The sequence below is a fragment of the Gorilla gorilla genome, chromosome 20, assembly GCF_029281585.2.
Source record: "Gorilla gorilla gorilla isolate KB3781 chromosome 20, NHGRI_mGorGor1-v2.1_pri, whole genome shotgun sequence".
Lineage (NCBI taxonomy): Eukaryota > Metazoa > Chordata > Mammalia > Primates > Hominidae > Gorilla > Gorilla gorilla.
In genome coordinates, this window is record NC_073244.2 from 7,407,653 (window position 1) to 7,423,869 (window position 16,217).

Here is a 16,217-nt window from a genome sequence, read left to right on the forward strand (position 1 = left end):
AGGTGGGGTCTGAGTGGGGAACCCCAGCCCTGCCCTACCGTCCCTGGCGAGCCCCCACCCTGCCATGTACCTGCCACGTAGAAGGGGGCAGGATAGGCGCTGCTGGGGGTCTTGGCGGATGGGTAGGCGGCGGCATCCCTGCCGTAGTCCTCACCTGAGCCGGGCGGGTACACCTGCGGGCGGGTGGGCGGTGGGGGGTGCAGTCAGGACGGAGGGGCCACGATCAGCCACACACCTTGCCGGCCTCCTGTCCCCTCCTGGTAGCACATCTACCACCCCGTTTCCCTTCCCTGTAAAGCCACCCCCCTTTAGGTAAATCCCAGCCCCTGGCCAAGTTTGAGGTTCTTATGGTGTCCTGGTCTCTCTCTCCTACTCCTTTTCCAGCCCCCACCTCCCGCCTCCCTGAACTTCTGACCTTTGTACTTCAGGACTTGGATCTGGCTCTGCCTACTAAGCCTTTTTCCTTCTTAATCCAGAAAACTCCTATCGACCCATCAAAAGCCCAGCTCCAACACCCCATCCCATCCTTCTCCCTTGTTCCTCAGCTGGAATCAATCCTCCAGTGCTGAGCTTCCCTTGGCCCCAGAGCAACATTCCTCCTTCACTAAAGGAACAGGAAGAGGGGTCTGTGATTAGCGCCAGCTCTGACTGGCTGGCACTGCCTGGACTGTGGGGCTGGGGCCTGTTGGTAGCGTCTGCTGCTGTGCTGGAGCGGGAAGTTTGCCGCAACAGGGTGGGCCTGTTGTTGTAATAAACTAGGGGGGCAGTTTCAGGGCAGAGAAAGTGCACCCTGGGGAAGGAGGGGAGTGAGTGATACTTTTGGGAGCAGAGCCTGACCACACCTTTGGCCTGGGAAGCCAACCTGACTCTAACCCCGAACCCAGGCCTGTGGGGAGCTGGTCGGCTGGAGGGGTGACATGTATGCCCAGGGCTCTTGGGGCCAGCACAGGCACTGGGCAGAGGGTGGTTGGTGGCTACTGAGCCAGGGAATTGGCAAATTCCCTCTCCCTCCAGCGAGATGAGACCACAGGAGTGTGGCACAGCAGCCTGGACCATCTGCGAGGCCTGGCAGGGAGGCAGGGATGTGGGGCAGCCTGAAGCTGTGAGGATGTAACAGGGAGCCCCAGTTGTGGCACCACTCGTTTTTTTTTTTTTTGAGAGGGAGTCTCACTCTGTTGCTCTGGCTGCAGTGCAGCGGCACGATCTTGGCTCACTGCAACCTCCGCCTCCTGGGTTCAAACAATTCTTCTGCCTCAGCCTCCCAAGTAGCTGAGATTACAGGCATGCACCACCACGCCCGGCTGATTTTTGTATTTTTAGTAGAAATGGGGTTTCACCATGTTGACTAGGCTGATCTAGAACTCCTGACCTCAGGTGATCCACCCACCTCGGCCTCCCAAAGTGCTGGGATGACAGGCGTGAGCCACCACACCCGGCACAATTGTGCCCTTTCTAAAGGGGCCTCAGCCACCAGGACTGCCTTTCTCTCAAAACAAGACAGACAGAGGCTAGACCTAGGGAAGAACTTCCCCGCCTTCCCTTGGAGGCGGCCTCAGGTCAGAGCTCGGGTCAGAGCTCAGATCTTGGCTCAGAAATCACAGGGCGCCTGTCCACTCAGGGCCCACCCCGCCATGTGTGTTCCCAAGCTTCGCCAGGACACAGGGCCTGGCACTGCCACTGATGAGCTGTGGGGTCCCTTCTCCCTCGTGCGACTCACCGAGGATGGAAGACCCGGCGGGACCTTCCGGACCTTCTTGGGTTGCGTGTCTGTTAGGAGCAAAAGGGGTGAGAACCGGCCACCGGCCATGAGAACAGCCCCTGCCCTACACCCTGGAGGAGAGACCCTCACAATTCCCGTTTCACATATTAAAAACCTCGGGTCGGCCGGGCGCGGTGGCTCACGCCTGTAATCCCAGGACTTTGGGAGGCCAAGGCAGGCAGATCACGAGGTCAAGAGATCGAGACCATCCTGGCCAACACAGTGAAACCCCATCTCTACTGAAAATACAAAAAGTAGCCGGGCGTGGTGGCGGGCGCCTATAATTCCAGCTACTCGGGAGGCCGAGGCAGGAGAATCACTTGAACCCGGGAGGCAGAGGTTGCAGTGAGCCGAGATCGTGTCACTGCACTCCAGCCTGGGGACAGAGAAAGACTCCGTCTCAAAACAGCAGCAACAACAAAAAGCCTCGGGTCTATCTACACGGCTCCAAAGATGTCGAAGAACCACGACGGTTTTCTCCCGTGACGCACAGTTCGGAAAACGAGGAGCTGGTGGATTTTGAGCCAAGGCTCTGCTGGGAAGCCCCTTGGCCCCACCCTCCTTCCAAGATGGCCCTGACTATCCCACGCAGTCAGGCTTCACCACTCGGGGCTGCTGTTTGCAAACTCGCCTACAGGATAAAATCCGTAACCCGGAAACCAGCACTTGGGCGCCTTCCTGGTCACTCACGGACGTGCGCACAGTGGGAAAAGTTCGAGTGGCCCAGGCGCACGTGCCCAGCCGAGGCGGAACAGAGGCCTCCTCCCGCATCACGGGGCTCCTGTCCTTGGTCTATTCAGAGCCACGATCTTTTACGTTTTCGTGCTTTTTGTGGGTGATTTCACGCTTATTTTTTTCAGGCAGGGTCTTGCGCTGTTGCTCAGGCTGGAGTGCAATGGTGCGATCGCAGCTCACTGCAGCCTCGAACTCCCAGGGTCAAACCATCCTCCTGCCTCAGCCTCCTGAGTAGCTGGGACCACAGGTGTGTGCCACCATACTTAGCTAACTTCTAAAATTTTTCGCAAAGATGGGATCTCCCTATGTTGCCCAGAATGTTTTGCAACTTCTGGCCTCAAGTGATCCTCCTGTCTCGGCCTCCAGAGAAGCTGGGACCCCAGGTGAGTGCCGCCATGCCTGGCGACTGTGCTGCCTGGAATGGGCCCCAGGTAGTTCAAGGCGCCATCCAGTGCTCCTGAGCCCGAGGCTGTAACGTGCCTCGCGGGGGATGCCCGCGTGTGCAAGCTTTGTCCAGCGTGAGCAGCAGGCCTCAGTGCAGAGGAGCCACGATGCTGCCCCATGAGGCATCTGACACAGAAAGCACATGGCAGAGCCCGTGCCCATCAGCTGCAGGAACCTCGGGACCAGAGGCTCGTAGGAACCTCTCCCTGGACGTGCCACGCCCGCCGGCCCCAGCCTCGACCCCCGTCACCGTCCATCCCTCCCACGGCCCGAGTGCCCGGCGTCCAGCCAGGACCTGGAAGGTGCGGGGTCTGCTCCCTCTGCTGCCCTCAGCTAACAGGGAGCCTCCTACCTCCCTTTGCAGGCTCCCTCCCAGAAGCCCCCGATGCCCCGGCCAGACCCCGCTCACCTAGGCTGCCGTCTGCCGCTCTCCGCCGGGAGCTGCCGGAGTAGGAGGGGTAGTACTGGGAGGTCCCCTTCATGCCCGAAGGGGACAGGGGCCCGGGGCTGCTGAGGGCCAGCTCGCCTGACAGGAAGCCAGCCTGGTGGGGAGCGGGTGGTCAGGAAGCGCCCAGCTGGCATCCAGACCCCAGGCTGCTCCATTCAAGAAAAAACTGCAAAGGCCGAAGCCACTCAGACCCGCCCCTCAGTGGGTGATGCCCCTTCTGCCTGTCACGGTGTTTCTCTGTGACACCTGCCGTGTTTCTCTGACTTGAGACTGACCGCATCCCACACTGCTGTTTTCATGAAGAACAAAAGACTGAGAAACAGATACCAGTGTGGCTAACCCAAGGGGCTGCTCCCCAGATTCTGAGACGCAAAGTACAAAGCTGCGTGGCTCAGCGTCTGTGCACCCAGCTGCTTCCTATCTTTTTGGTTTTGTTTTGTAAAGCCCTCGGTTGGATTCTGTACGTGTTAGTGTGAAACGGGCTTTCTTCCTGGGGAGCCAGGGCTGCCCTAAGCCGGGTCCCGGAACTGACTCCTGCATTTCATCCGTTCTAAGGCCAGGCGCGGTGGCTCACACCTGTCATCCCAGTACTTTGGGAGGCTGAGGCGGGCGGATCACCTGAGGTCGGGAGTTCAAGACCAGCCTGACCAACATGGAGAAACTCCATCTCTACAAAGAATACAAAATTAGCCGGGTATGGTGGCACATGCCTGTAATCCCAGCTACTCAAAAGGCTGAGGCAGGAGAATCGCTTGAACCCAGGAGACGGAGGTTGCGGTGAGCCAAGACTGCGCCGTTGAACTCCAGCCTGGGCCATGAGCGAAACTCCGTCTCAAAAAAAAAAAAAAAGAATCATCTGTTCTATCATCATCCAGCGGCCCCACGGGGTGGCCCAGCGCCCAGGACAGGGCCTTCTCCCGAGGCCCGGCCTGTCCTGAGCCCGCACCCTGTGTGGCCACCGCAGGGCTCGATGAGTCACCCGGGAGCTCCAGAGAGCAGGGCCCGAGCCCTAGTTCTGCTTCTCGGATGGGGAGCCCGGGCACCTGCGTATTCCTGTCTGTAAAATGGGCACGTAGGCCGCGGCCCCTCGTTGCGGGGACTGATTGGGAAACACACGTCTGCCCCTGGCACAGAGCCTGGCACCCGGCTGGCCCCCTCCATCACTATGGCTACTGTTGTTCTGGCTTGGGCACAGTGAGCACACAGACGGCCCCACCTGTGACAAGGCCGAGCCCCACCAAGAGCCAGGAGCCGACGGCGGGGACAGAGATGAAGTCCTGGGGTGAGGGAGGAACCCTGGGAATGCCCAGCACCGGAGGCTGCATGGGACCCCTGTGGCTGGTCACAGCCCCCAACATCCTCCCCCAGCCTCACAACCAGGGCCAGCGTGGGTGAGGATCTCGGCTGCACAGGGGCCTGTTGTATGGGCTCCCCAGGGGGTCCACACCTGCAAAGGCCTGCTGCGTGGCCTGTTTTCCTGCCTGCCACTCAGAGGAGAGGGCAACTGAGCCCCTCCAGCTAAGCATGGCAGCCCCGCAGGCCTTGGCCTCCCTGGTCCTCACCTACCTCCCCACTGCTCCCGGTCCACACCCACCCAGCCCACCCTGGCCCAAGCCCAGCCTGGTTTCACTGCTATCAGGAAGCAAACAGAACCTAGCTAAGCCAGGAGAGCTTCTGCAGATCAGAGAACATGGGTGACAGATTTGTTTAAAATTAAAATACACCCCAGCCCGGCCCGAGCCCCTCACCTGAGTCAGGCCACCCACGCCTGCGTCTCTCCCAAAGGAGGCATAGGCGCCCCGCTCACCGCTCTTGCCTGCAAGGGGAGAAGGAAGGTTAGTGGGAGGCGACCCCAAGGAACATCCTGAGGGCCCCCCAAGTGCCTGCCATGTGCCTACAATAGGCTCTCAGTACGTGCACACGACTCAGAGCGCCACGGTAGGATGCTGGCAGAGCCTGACCACAGTGTACCCATCTCGGGGAGCCCTGACCCCAGTATGCCCATCTCCCGCAGAACCCTGCCCTCAGTGTGCCCATCTCCTGCCCAATGACAGGCTTGGGGACAAGAAGGGGTCCCCGATGATTTCGGGGCCAACTCTGAGCATCTGCAGCCCACATAAGCCCTGCCCAGGGGGTGAGGCGGAAAGGGGACAGCAGAACTCACGGGGTGAGGCGGGAAGGGGACAGCAGAGCTCACAAGGGGTGAGGCGGGAAGGGGACAGCAGAGCTCACAGGGGGTGAGGCGGGAAGGGGACAGCAGAGCTCACAGGGGGTGAGGCGGGAAGGGGACAGCAGAGCTCACAGGGGGTGGGGCGGGAAGGGGACAGCAGAGCTCACAGGGGGTGGGGCGGGAAGGGGACAGCAGAGCTCACAGGGGGTGAAGCGGGAAGGGGACAGCAGAGCTCACAGGGGGTGAGGCGGGAAGGGGACAGCAGAGCTCACAGGGGGTGAGGCGGGAAGGGGACAGCAGAGCTCACAGGGGGTGAGGCGGGAAGGGGACAGCAGAGCTCACAGGGGGTGAGGCGGGAAGGGGACAGCAGAGCTCGCATCAGGTTCATCGCACAGGCCCCCGGGTTCCCCTGGCACAGGCTCCCCCAAAGTGCCCAGCATGCAGCCTTCAGACCAGGGTTCACTCGCGAATGAGCACGTGACCTGCACCCCACCAATGAGCACTTCCCTGGGGCGCTCAGTGACAAAGGACAGGTAAGGCCTCGGGGCTACAGAGGGGGACAGCTGGCCAGGGCGAGCCCCCAGCATGGAGGGCCTGGGCTACGGAGGGGGACAGCCTGCCGGGGCGAGCCCCCAGTGTGGAGGGCTTGGGCTACGGAGGGGGACAGCTGGCCAGGGCGAGCCCCCAGCATGGAAGGCCTGGGCTACGGAGGGGGACAGCCTGCTGGGGCGAGCCCCCAGTGTGGAAGGCCTGGGCTACAGAGGGGAACAGCTGGCCAGGGCGAGCCCCCAGCATGGAGGGCCTGGGCTACGGAGGGGGACACCCTGCCGGGGCGAGCCCCCAGTGTGGAGGGCCTGGGGCTGATGCAGTGACACCTGGATCCAGCCTTGCCTGAAGCAGGCGCCCCGATTACTCAGGTCCTGAGCCACTTAAATCCCCTTCTGGCTGACACTGGGCACGGAATGTGACTGGGGCTGCTGTGAGGGGCTGGGACGCGCGATTGAGTAATGTACATTATTCTCAAAGCAGGAAAAAATTTCCCGATTTTTGAATTTTAAAAGTTCAACGATTTCCCAACTCCTGGAACAAATGCTGCTGTTTTTTGCCTCCCGTTTCCTCATCTTGGTGATCCGGGGGGACATGGGGAAGATGACAGCCACGACCCACCCCACAGGCCACACCCGGCCACAGCAGTCACTCGCCTGGCTCCTCGGGTGAGAAAACTGAGGCCACAGGAGGCTGAGTTTATGGCAAAAGCCCCCTGTGCCTCCCCAGGACCCCCGCCTGCCCTCTCCAAGCTGCCTGGCTATGGCCCGGGCCCCACCTGTGGGGGTGGCAGGTGGGACACGGCTGGGCTCTGGGCATTGCTGGCCGGGCCGTGGGAACTGCCCACGTCAGCCCTGCCCACCCTGGGGCCATCGGGGGTATGAGGAAGAGGCCGGGAGGAAGGAACAGCCAGTGAGGAACCAGCCTCCCAGGTGCAGGGGCCATACCGGCAGGGGGGCGAGGCCAGGCCTCACCTACCCCATAAGGGGAACGGGCAGAAATCGCCCGTGGCACGTGGTGGGCCCTCAGACACACCCGCCCGACCTTCACGCTATTCGCTTCCTACTCAGGACACCAACTGACTCTACTGTACTCCAAGTTCTAGGCCGGGCAAAGCGAGACAGGACCATCCCTGCCCCGCTGTGGGGCCCAAACAGCGGCTGCCCCTCAGGGTCCAGGGAAAAGGCTGGGTCCCCCAAAGTCCTCCGGGCCTCAGTTTCCCCCCCAGCCAACAATGCCGAGGGGTACACGGTGAGCACCTGGGCCCTGCAGCAGGTCCAGCGCCCCACAGCTCCCGGCTTCTAAGCAGCGTACACCCCCACCGCACCACGAAAACCCAGCAGAAACACTGCCTCAAACCGTCGGGTTCCAGAGACGGGAAGGATCCTGCATCCCAGGATGACTGAGGGACGAAACCACCAATTCCACAGCTGAGGCACTGGGGCAGGAGGCTGACCACGACAGCAGGACCCCCGAGGCCCTTCCCAGCCCCCCAAGCAGCGGGACCCCCCGAAGACCCCTACCTGAGCCCCCCGAACCCCGGGGCACAGGACTTGACACTCCCGCAGGAGGCGGAGCGTGTGAAGCTCAGGGGATTTCCTGGGTCACCCGCAGGAGGGAACGCACACGGGACACTGTCCCAGTCGCAGCCCCAGGTGCCTGGAGGAGGGCGTCCCAGTCAGCCCCACCCAGCCACAGACCCCCGGCCAGGGTGCCCTTCCCAAGCGTCGGTTCGTTCCCCTGCAGCACGGGTGAGCCTGCAGCGGGGCTGGAATATTCCCAAGACCAGGCACCAACCCCCACCTGGCATTGGGCAGGGCCTGCAGAGCTGGGCCACTCCTCACCGCCTCCCTCCGAGAAGGTTCTGGGAGGGTCCCTTTCCCACAGTGGGGAAACTGAGGCTCAGAAGAGGATGGCGCTTGCCCAGGTTCCGTGGTGGGGTGGGACCAGACACCAGGCCTGAGTCGTCATCCTTTTTTTTTTTTTAAGATGGAATCTCGCTCCGTCACCCAGGCTGGAGGGCAATGGCGTGATCTCGGCTCACTGCAGCCTCCACCTCCTGGGTTCAAGCAATTCTCCTGCGTCAGCCTCCTGAGTAGTTGGCACTATAAGCACCCAACACCACGACCGGCTAATTTTTGTGTTTTTGGTAGAAGCGGGGTTTCGCCATGTTGGCCAGGCTGGTCTCAAACTCCTGACCTCAGGTGATCCACCCACCTCAGTCTCCCAAAGTGCTGGTATTACAGGCGTGAGCCACCGAGCCCAACCTGAGTCATGATTCTCTCGGTTAACAGGAGGGCCCCCCAGGGAAAGAGGGCGGGCGGGCAGTCTGCGGAAGGGCATGGGCTCTGACCACCGCACACTCTGGCCACCCTCCCGAGTCTCCAGAACTCCTAGGCCTCCTTCCCAGTGGGCACAGGCCAGCCCTGCTGACCCCTCCCCGGGAAGCAGGAGGAGCCCTGCAGAAATCCCAGGGAGGAAGTGGAGTCTGGAACGGCCTGTCTCTACGCTCAGGCGGGGAAGCCTAGTTGCAGAGTGCCGTGCCAGGGAGTCCGGACCGCGTCCCCTGCACCTCTCGCAGCTGCTCCCAGGACGGGCAGAGGCTTCGGCTGTCCACATCTTCTGGGTGAACGCTGGGGACTTGCCTGGCGCTGTGCGTGCACTGACCACGCCAAGGCCCACGTCTGCACATCTGTGCACAGCAGAGGGACCGCACCAGGCCGGGCACTCACCTCCGAGTCCCGGTCCCAGGAATGTGGATGAAGAGAGGCTGCTGTGCGACTCAGTGAAGTGGGTGCCCTCGCTGAAGGTCTACGGGAGATGGGGTGGGGATGAGAGGTGCTGGGGCTTCACAGGCCCCCCCTCCACCCCGTATTACAGCTGGAGAGGCAGGACTCAAACCCACGTCTCCCAGTCCAAACCCCTGGAAGGCTGGCCCCTTCTCTCAGCCTCAGTTTCCCCACACCCCTCGCCCCCAACTCTGGGGACAGGAAACTCAGGGTCTCAGGCCTCACGGGGACTCCTACCCGGCTGGGGTCAAAGGAGGAGCTGCTCTGGTCGCTGCTGCCCCAGGAGCCTGAGCTGGGCCGGTCCTCAAGACCTGCAGGCAGGACAGAGAGAGTTATGGGTCACCCTCACGCCTGCCCAGCTCTAAAAGCTTCGGTTCGTCGTCTCAGGGTCAAACCTCAGTGGACCCAGGGGGCTTGTGGAACCCTTCCTAACCCAGCCTCACCCAGCCCGACTCATGAGGACACCAGTCAGCAGCTAACACCCAGACACCCTGGGACTCGGAGCACTTACAGGTCCATAAACTTAAATTAACTCTTCCGTCGGCTCTCTGCTGGCCAACTCCTACCCACCCACTGAAGCCCCAGCTTTCATACCCTCCTTGGGCAAAGACCTCACTCTCACGCCGAGCCTCCTCCCCATCAGCCCCAAGTCCCTCCCTCTGGCCCAGCCCTGACTATGTGGGCTGGGGTCTCTGTGTCAGATGCAGACTCTTCTGACCCTGTGAGAAAGGCTCATGACAGCATGAGGGTATGGAAGCTAAACCATGAGCTCTGGGGAGGCCCAGGGTCTCCCTGTCCCCACCTGCCAGTGTGGGAAGTGGGGCCGCCCTTTGCTGAAGCAGCAGCAGAGGCTCACCCACCGGGCAGGAGGCTGGCAGCCCGTGAGGGTGGAGCCGAATCTCATCACCCAGGAACAAGCCCAGTGTGGAGACCAGAAGCCTGCGTGGGGCAGGAGTTCCCGGCGCAGCAAGGGACGGGACGAGGACCTTGGTCCCGGGGCGGGGCGGGCGGGGCCCTTATCTCTCAGAACACTCACAGGCAACGCCCAGGACTCCAGAATCTTCTGCCCTGGGCAGGGCGGGCCTGCTTGGATCCTTCCCCCTTCCATCGGGGGCCACAGAGCACACCCGTGGAGAAGCAGGAGTGGGCCCTGGGCCTCCTCAGCTTGGCCACGGAGTTGCTGCCCTGCCTTGGTTTCCCTCTCTATAAATGATTTACAAACAGGCCCTACTTTTGCAGGGCTGGGGGTGTCCATGTCCAACTCCCAAGTCCAGAGGCTTCCCGAGAGCCAGGCCTGGGGGACCCAGCCCAGTGCTGGTGTCTGTGACAGGCACTACCTCAGGTTGTTCTGCAGGCTCCTCCGCCCCGCCCCCTGCCCTCCCTGCTCATCCACACCAGAAACTTCTTTCAAATCGCATCCTTCTATTTAGGTGCCTTTGTGTTAATCATTCCCCCCGGGGAGTATTGGTGTTTAATTGCTGTCTGATTTGCATAATTATGCATATTAATCTCCAAGTCTAATGAATATTCATGTGCCTCATTTAGATTTTGTTTTCTAATCAAAAATTTCCAATGTGATTATGAGTGGGGGGCTGGGATGCTGCCATGGCTGGGTTGGGGGCCAGGCAGGGGGCTCCTGTGGTCTCCAGGAATCCACATGGCATTCGCTGCCAGGTCTCGGCCATCTGCACCCCGAGATCCTGGTACTGCACGTGGGCCCTGGCGAACAGGGCAGCTGCTGAGGCCAGGGTGGGCTGGCTGTGTAGGGGTGGGCACAGCGCCGGCACCCTCTGGGTCTCAGTTTGCCTCTATACCACCTGCATGTTGTCTGGTCCCCTCCAGCCATAGCCAGTATCCCAGGAGGTGCAGAGACCCCCAACTGAGCAAACGGGAGGCTCCTGGCACCCCAGCCCTCACCCCCTGGAAGGCCTGGTGTGGTGGGGGACCTCCTGGGGCCCCATGCCCAGGGATCGCCCCCCAAAGTTCACTCCAACAGGCCTGTGCCAGAGGCTCTGCGGCCTCAATTTGCCCTTTGGGGGAACCCTCCCTCACCCAGCCTTGGCCTCCTTCTAGAAATGACAAAAATAAGGACAGCCCCCACATTAATACAGTTATTAAAATCCCCCCCACCGATTAATTATGCATTTTAATAACCCACCATGAATATTCATAATGCATCCCTTGCTCCTGTTCTAATTAAAATGTACTAATAGAATAAGACGCTGCTGTCAGAGTGTGGTTTTCTGTGATTTCTTTGGTGAAGCACCGCAGAGTTTTACCCGGGAAGGGCACCTTCCTGTCCTGGGCCAGCCTGGCTGCCTCGGGAGAGGCCTGCGAGTGGACGGCGCGGGGGCGCTTGGGAGAGGGCCCCAGGAGCGGCCCACCCCTTGGGCTTCAGTTCCAATTCCAGTCACGGGGTGTGGAAGCCGCCCACCTGCCTGGGCTGCCGTGAGGATAACAATGAAAGATGCTGCTTCAGAGAGGCCATCGGTGGCCAAGGAACGCTCCAGGCTGGTGGTTTCCCAGTCCCAGTCCCTGTTGGGTCCCCTCCTGAGAGGGACCGGGGACTGGTCTTTGCCTGGTGGCTCGTTGGCAAATGGGAAAGGGAGGCTTCAAAAGGCGCTTAGTAAATACCGGGTAGGACTGAGATTGGTCTGCAGCAGCGATCTGCAAACAGTACACAAGTACCAAGTCTGGCCCCTAAGCTGCTTTTTAAACAAAGTTTTATTGGCACACACTATGCCCGTTTGTCCATGTACTATCAACGGCTGCTTTTGCTGCAAGAGTAGAGTTGAATCAATTCCAATAGAGACCATCTGTCCTGCACAGCCAACAATATTCACTCCTTGGTCCTTTCCGGAGAAGGCCGGCTGACCTTGATACAGAAAAAGACTGTCCAAGTGCCTTCAGCTGCCTCTGCACAAGAAACCCAATCGACAGACTTCAGTACCAGGAGTGGGGTTACCACGCCAGGCAGGCAAAACTATTGGTGGACACGGGCCCTGAACACAGCCCTGTGTACCACCCCTGCCAAACCCTCAGGCACAACACCAGGTGGTCTGGCTTCAGATGGGCCTGGGGACTTCATCCTATAGCCCCAGCTCTGCAATGTGCCCCCACTCAGGCGCTCAGGCTAAAGTCCTGGGAGTCCTCTCACCTTCCCTCCTCCCAAAGAACAGCAGCTTGCCCCATAGCTACAGCAGCGGGTTAAGCCCAGTCCCTGCAGCAGCTTCCTTCCAAGTCTGCTGACATCCTCAGGCGGCCGGATGGAGCATTTAGAAGCAAAACTTGGCTCTTCTCCCTCCCTCTAGCCTCTCTCATGGCTCCCCACCGTCCTCAGGATAAAGACCAAACTCTTTCCTGACCTCACCACTCTCCTCTTCCCCAACACAGGAGGTGGCCCCACCCACACCCCCTGCCTGAGCCCCTTCCCAGCCTGGGACCCCTCTTTGTCCGCAGCACTGCTTGGAACACAGCTGACGCCCCCAAAACACCCAGCCTCAACGTCTTCATTTTACTCATAAATAACTGTGCTTCCAAGAACATTTTCCTGGAGGATCAAAATATTCTCCACCTCCGCTGTCCAATACGGGGACCACACTACCAACTGCTGGAAATGTGGCCAGCATTTTTTCAAGCACATTAAAAATTACATTTAAAAATGTATATATGGCTAGTGCCTGCTGTACTGAACAACCCAGTCCCCAAAAGCAAATGAAATAACAGCCGCCACCAATTACCACAGTCACGTCTAAAAACCAATTAACACCTCGACAGCTCACGCAGGTTCCGTTTACTCGGGAGTAAAAGCGGGCCACCCGATACAGGGTCACTATGACCCCCCAAGCCTGTGCCTCGCCCTGTCTCTTCTTCCTCCTTGTAATTAAAATTGTGAAGGACCCCGATGGCAGCCTGTCCCACTGCCCTGCCTGGGTCTGGCCCCTGCAGCTTGTGATGCTTCTCAGACCCATTCCCAGCCCCTCCGGGGGTCATGACGGGTGAGATCAGACAGAGGTTTGAATTTGGGGGTGGCCTTTCCTTAGGTGGAGCACTATTTAAAAAAATGTTTTTCTTTTGCTTTGAGACAGGGTCTTGCTGTTGCCCAGGCTGGAGTGCAGTGGTGAGATCTTGGCTCACTGCAACCTCTGCCTCCTGGGTTCAAGTGATTTTCCCGCCTCAGACTCCCATGTAGCTGGGACTACAGAAGCCTGCCACCACGCACAGCTAATTTTTGTATTTTTAGTAGAGACGGGGTTTCATACATGTTGGCCAGGCCGGTCTTGAATCCCAGACCTCAAGTGATCCGTCCGCCTCAGACTCCCAAAGTGCTGGGATTACAGGCATGAGCCACAACACCTGGCGAATTTTAAAAAATTTTTTTGTAGAGATGGGGTCTCACTACATTGGCCAGGCTGGTCTCAAACTCCTGGACTCAAGCGCTCCTCCCACCTTGTATGCCCCAAAGCCCCGGGGTCACAGGCGTGCCCAGCCTCCATTTTATCTAAGTTCAAGCTATGGGAGAAGATGAAAGACCAGGATGCCCTCGGTCCAGCTCGCACACTGCAGCCGCCCTGGGTTTATCTTCCTGTCGTGTCTTCTGGTCAGGGCCCGCAGGCTGTGGCACATGCTGCCAGCTTCTGAGGGGGATCTGGAGTGGGGGAGAAAATGCTTCTGGGGCACCACAGAGCCCTTCCTTGTTGGGGGGCTGACGAGATCCCGCAAAGCCTCCCCCTTCGATCTGCCTCTAATGTCTGGCGATGGGGGGTGGGAAAGCAGGGCCCTGTGGCCCGCCCGCGAGCAGACAAACCTGAGGCTGAAGAGAATGTGAGTGGAGACCACACACCACCCTAAGAGTAGGGGTCCCCAGAGCACCTAAAGTGGCAGGACGTGCCCTCAGGCAGAGGCACAGTGAGGCTGTGCGGGCAACACAGGCAACCTCCTCCGCCAGAACCGCGAACGCCTCGCAACCTCCTCTGCCAGAACCGGGGACAACCTCCTCCGCCAGAACCGGGGACAACCTCCTCCGCCAGAACCGGGGACAACCTCCTCCGCCAGAACCGGGGACGCCTGGCAACCTCCTCCGCCAGAACCGGGGACAACCTTCTCCACCAGAACCAGGGACAACCTCATCCCCCAGAACCAGGGGCGCCTCGCAACCTCCTCCACCAGAACCGAGGACACCTGGCAACCTCCTCCACCAGAACCAGGGACAACCTCCTCCGCCAGAACCGGGGACAACCTCCTCCGCCAGAACCGGGGACGCCTGGCAACCTCCTCCACCAGAACCGGGGACGCCTGGCAACCTCCTCCACCAGAACCGGGGACAACCTCCTCCACCAGAACCGGGGACAACCTCCTCCGCCGGAACCGGGGACGCCTGGCAACCTCCTCCACCAGAACCGGGGACGCCTGGCAACCTCCTCCACCAGAACCGGGGACAACCTCCTCCGCCAGAACCAGGGACAACCTCCTCCGCCAGAACCGGGGACGCCTGGCAACCTCCTCCACCAGAACCGGGGACAACCTTCTCCACCAGAACCAGGGACAACCTCATCCCCCAGAACCAGGGGCGCCTCGCAACCTCCTCCACCAGAACCGAGGACACCTGGCAACCTCCTCCACCAGAACCGGGGACAACCTCCTCCGCCAGAACCGGGGACAACCTCCTCCGCCAGAACCGGGGACAACCTCCTCCGCCAGAACCTGGGACGCCTGGCAACCTCCTCCACCAGAACCGGGGACAACCTTCTCCACCAGAACCAGGGACAACCTCATCCCCCAGAACCAGGGGCGCCTCGCAACCTCCTCCACCAGAACCGAGGACACCTGGCAACCTCCTCCACCAGAACCGGGGACAACCTCCTCCACCAGAGCCGAGGACGCCTGGCAACCTCCTCCCCCAGAACCAGGGGCGCCTCGCAACCCCGCTCCCCCAAGGCCCTGGGGTTTCCCTGGAGGGCAGAGCTGGCCCCGAGAGTGGGCGTCGAGCACAGATGTTAAGTAACAACTCAGAGAAACAGGGCCCCGCTTTGAATTTCAGTGACCACAGAGATAACTGAGACCCCATCATGCTCTTGCTTCCACGTCTATGGGAATCACCAGCGACACCTGAGTGTGGGGACCAGAGAACCTGCCCCTCAAAACAAGCTCAGAAACCAACCCGGGGCCGGGCATGGTGGCTCACGCCTGTAATCCCAGCACTTTGGGAGGCCAAGGAGGGCGGATCATGAGGTCCAGAAATCAAGACCATGCTGGCCAACAGGGTGAAACCCCCGTCTCTACTAAAAATACAAAAATTAGCTGGGCGTGGTGGTGGGCACCTGTAGTCCCAGCTACTCGGGAGGCTGAGGCAGGAGAATGGCGCGAACCCGGGAGGCGGAGCTTGCAGTGAGCCGAGATCGCGCCACTGCACTCCAGCCTGGGTGACAGAGCGAGACTCCATCTCAAAAAAAAAAAAAAAAAAAGAAAAAGAGAGACACAAGAGGGAACCCAACATGGAACATAAAGGATGAAGTTTAAGAAGTTCAATGATTTACCCTAAAAAACGAGAAGACTGTCTTAAGCCTGTAAGCCCCATGGATCCTCAAAGAAATGGCAGAGCCTGGGGGTTCTATGGAATGAAGTAGATGGTGAGCACGTTTAACTACGAATCAAGAGATTCCTAGAAGCCCTAACAAGACAGCCACACAAGGAAAGCCCTCTGGGGGCACTTTGTGAGTTCTCTCTCATTTCACTGAATCCTTGCAGTGGCTACATTACCCCCACCCTACAGATGAGGAAACTGACGCAAAAGATAGATGCCATCTACTCAAGCCCTCACAGTAAGTAGCAAAGTCACTATTTAATGATACAAATGTTTCCTAGTAAGATGCAAATACACAATTATGAACAGATACAATGTTTTTTTGTTTTTTTTGTTTGTTTGTTTGAGACTGAGTCTGGCTCTGTCGCCCAGGCTGGACTACAGGCGCCCGCCACCGCGCCCGGCTAATTTTTTTGTATTTTTAACAGATACGGCATTTCACCGTGTTAGCCAGGATGGTCTCGATCTCCTGACCTCATGATCCGCTGGCCTCCGACAATGTTTTTTAAAAGTAGCAATTTATTGGTAGCAAATACCAGCAGGGAAGAGACATATACAGGCTCAATTTTCACCTTCTCACAGAAGGGGGCAGATGCGATTTCACTTCGGAAGTTGAGAGCGCCAGAAACGGCGTGTTTAAACATGTTATTCACAACGCAGAGTACTAACCGCTATTCAATCACGGCCGTAAACGTGTTATTCAAAACTAGAAAAGAACCACTGGCAGAGCCGCAAAGCAGTAC

At 59.4% G+C, this 16,217-nt stretch overlaps 1 protein-coding gene across 15 annotated transcripts in view; it reads right to left on the reverse strand.

Annotated features, from left to right (window-relative positions):
* The window catches only part of TCF3 (transcription factor 3), a 43,729-nt gene that overhangs the window by 13,643 nt on the left and 13,869 nt on the right, over positions 1-16,217 (reverse strand). For 10 of the 15 annotated variants that reach the window (XM_063701936.1, XM_055371121.2, XM_055371124.2 and 7 more), the window contains exons 4-9: positions 9,129-9,202; positions 8,835-8,913; positions 5,135-5,202; positions 3,348-3,480; positions 1,718-1,767; positions 71-173 (exon numbers count right to left, since the gene is read on the reverse strand). In XM_063701936.1, coding sequence (XP_063558006.1) covers positions 71-173; positions 1,718-1,767; positions 3,348-3,480; positions 5,135-5,202; positions 8,835-8,913; positions 9,129-9,202 — 507 coding nt within the window. The remainder of the gene's footprint in view (positions 1-70; positions 174-1,717; positions 1,768-3,347; positions 3,481-5,134; positions 5,203-8,834; positions 8,914-9,128; positions 9,203-16,217) is intronic. The other 5 variants (XM_063701937.1, XM_055371118.2, XM_055371120.2 and 2 more) reach the window with 1 other exon arrangement.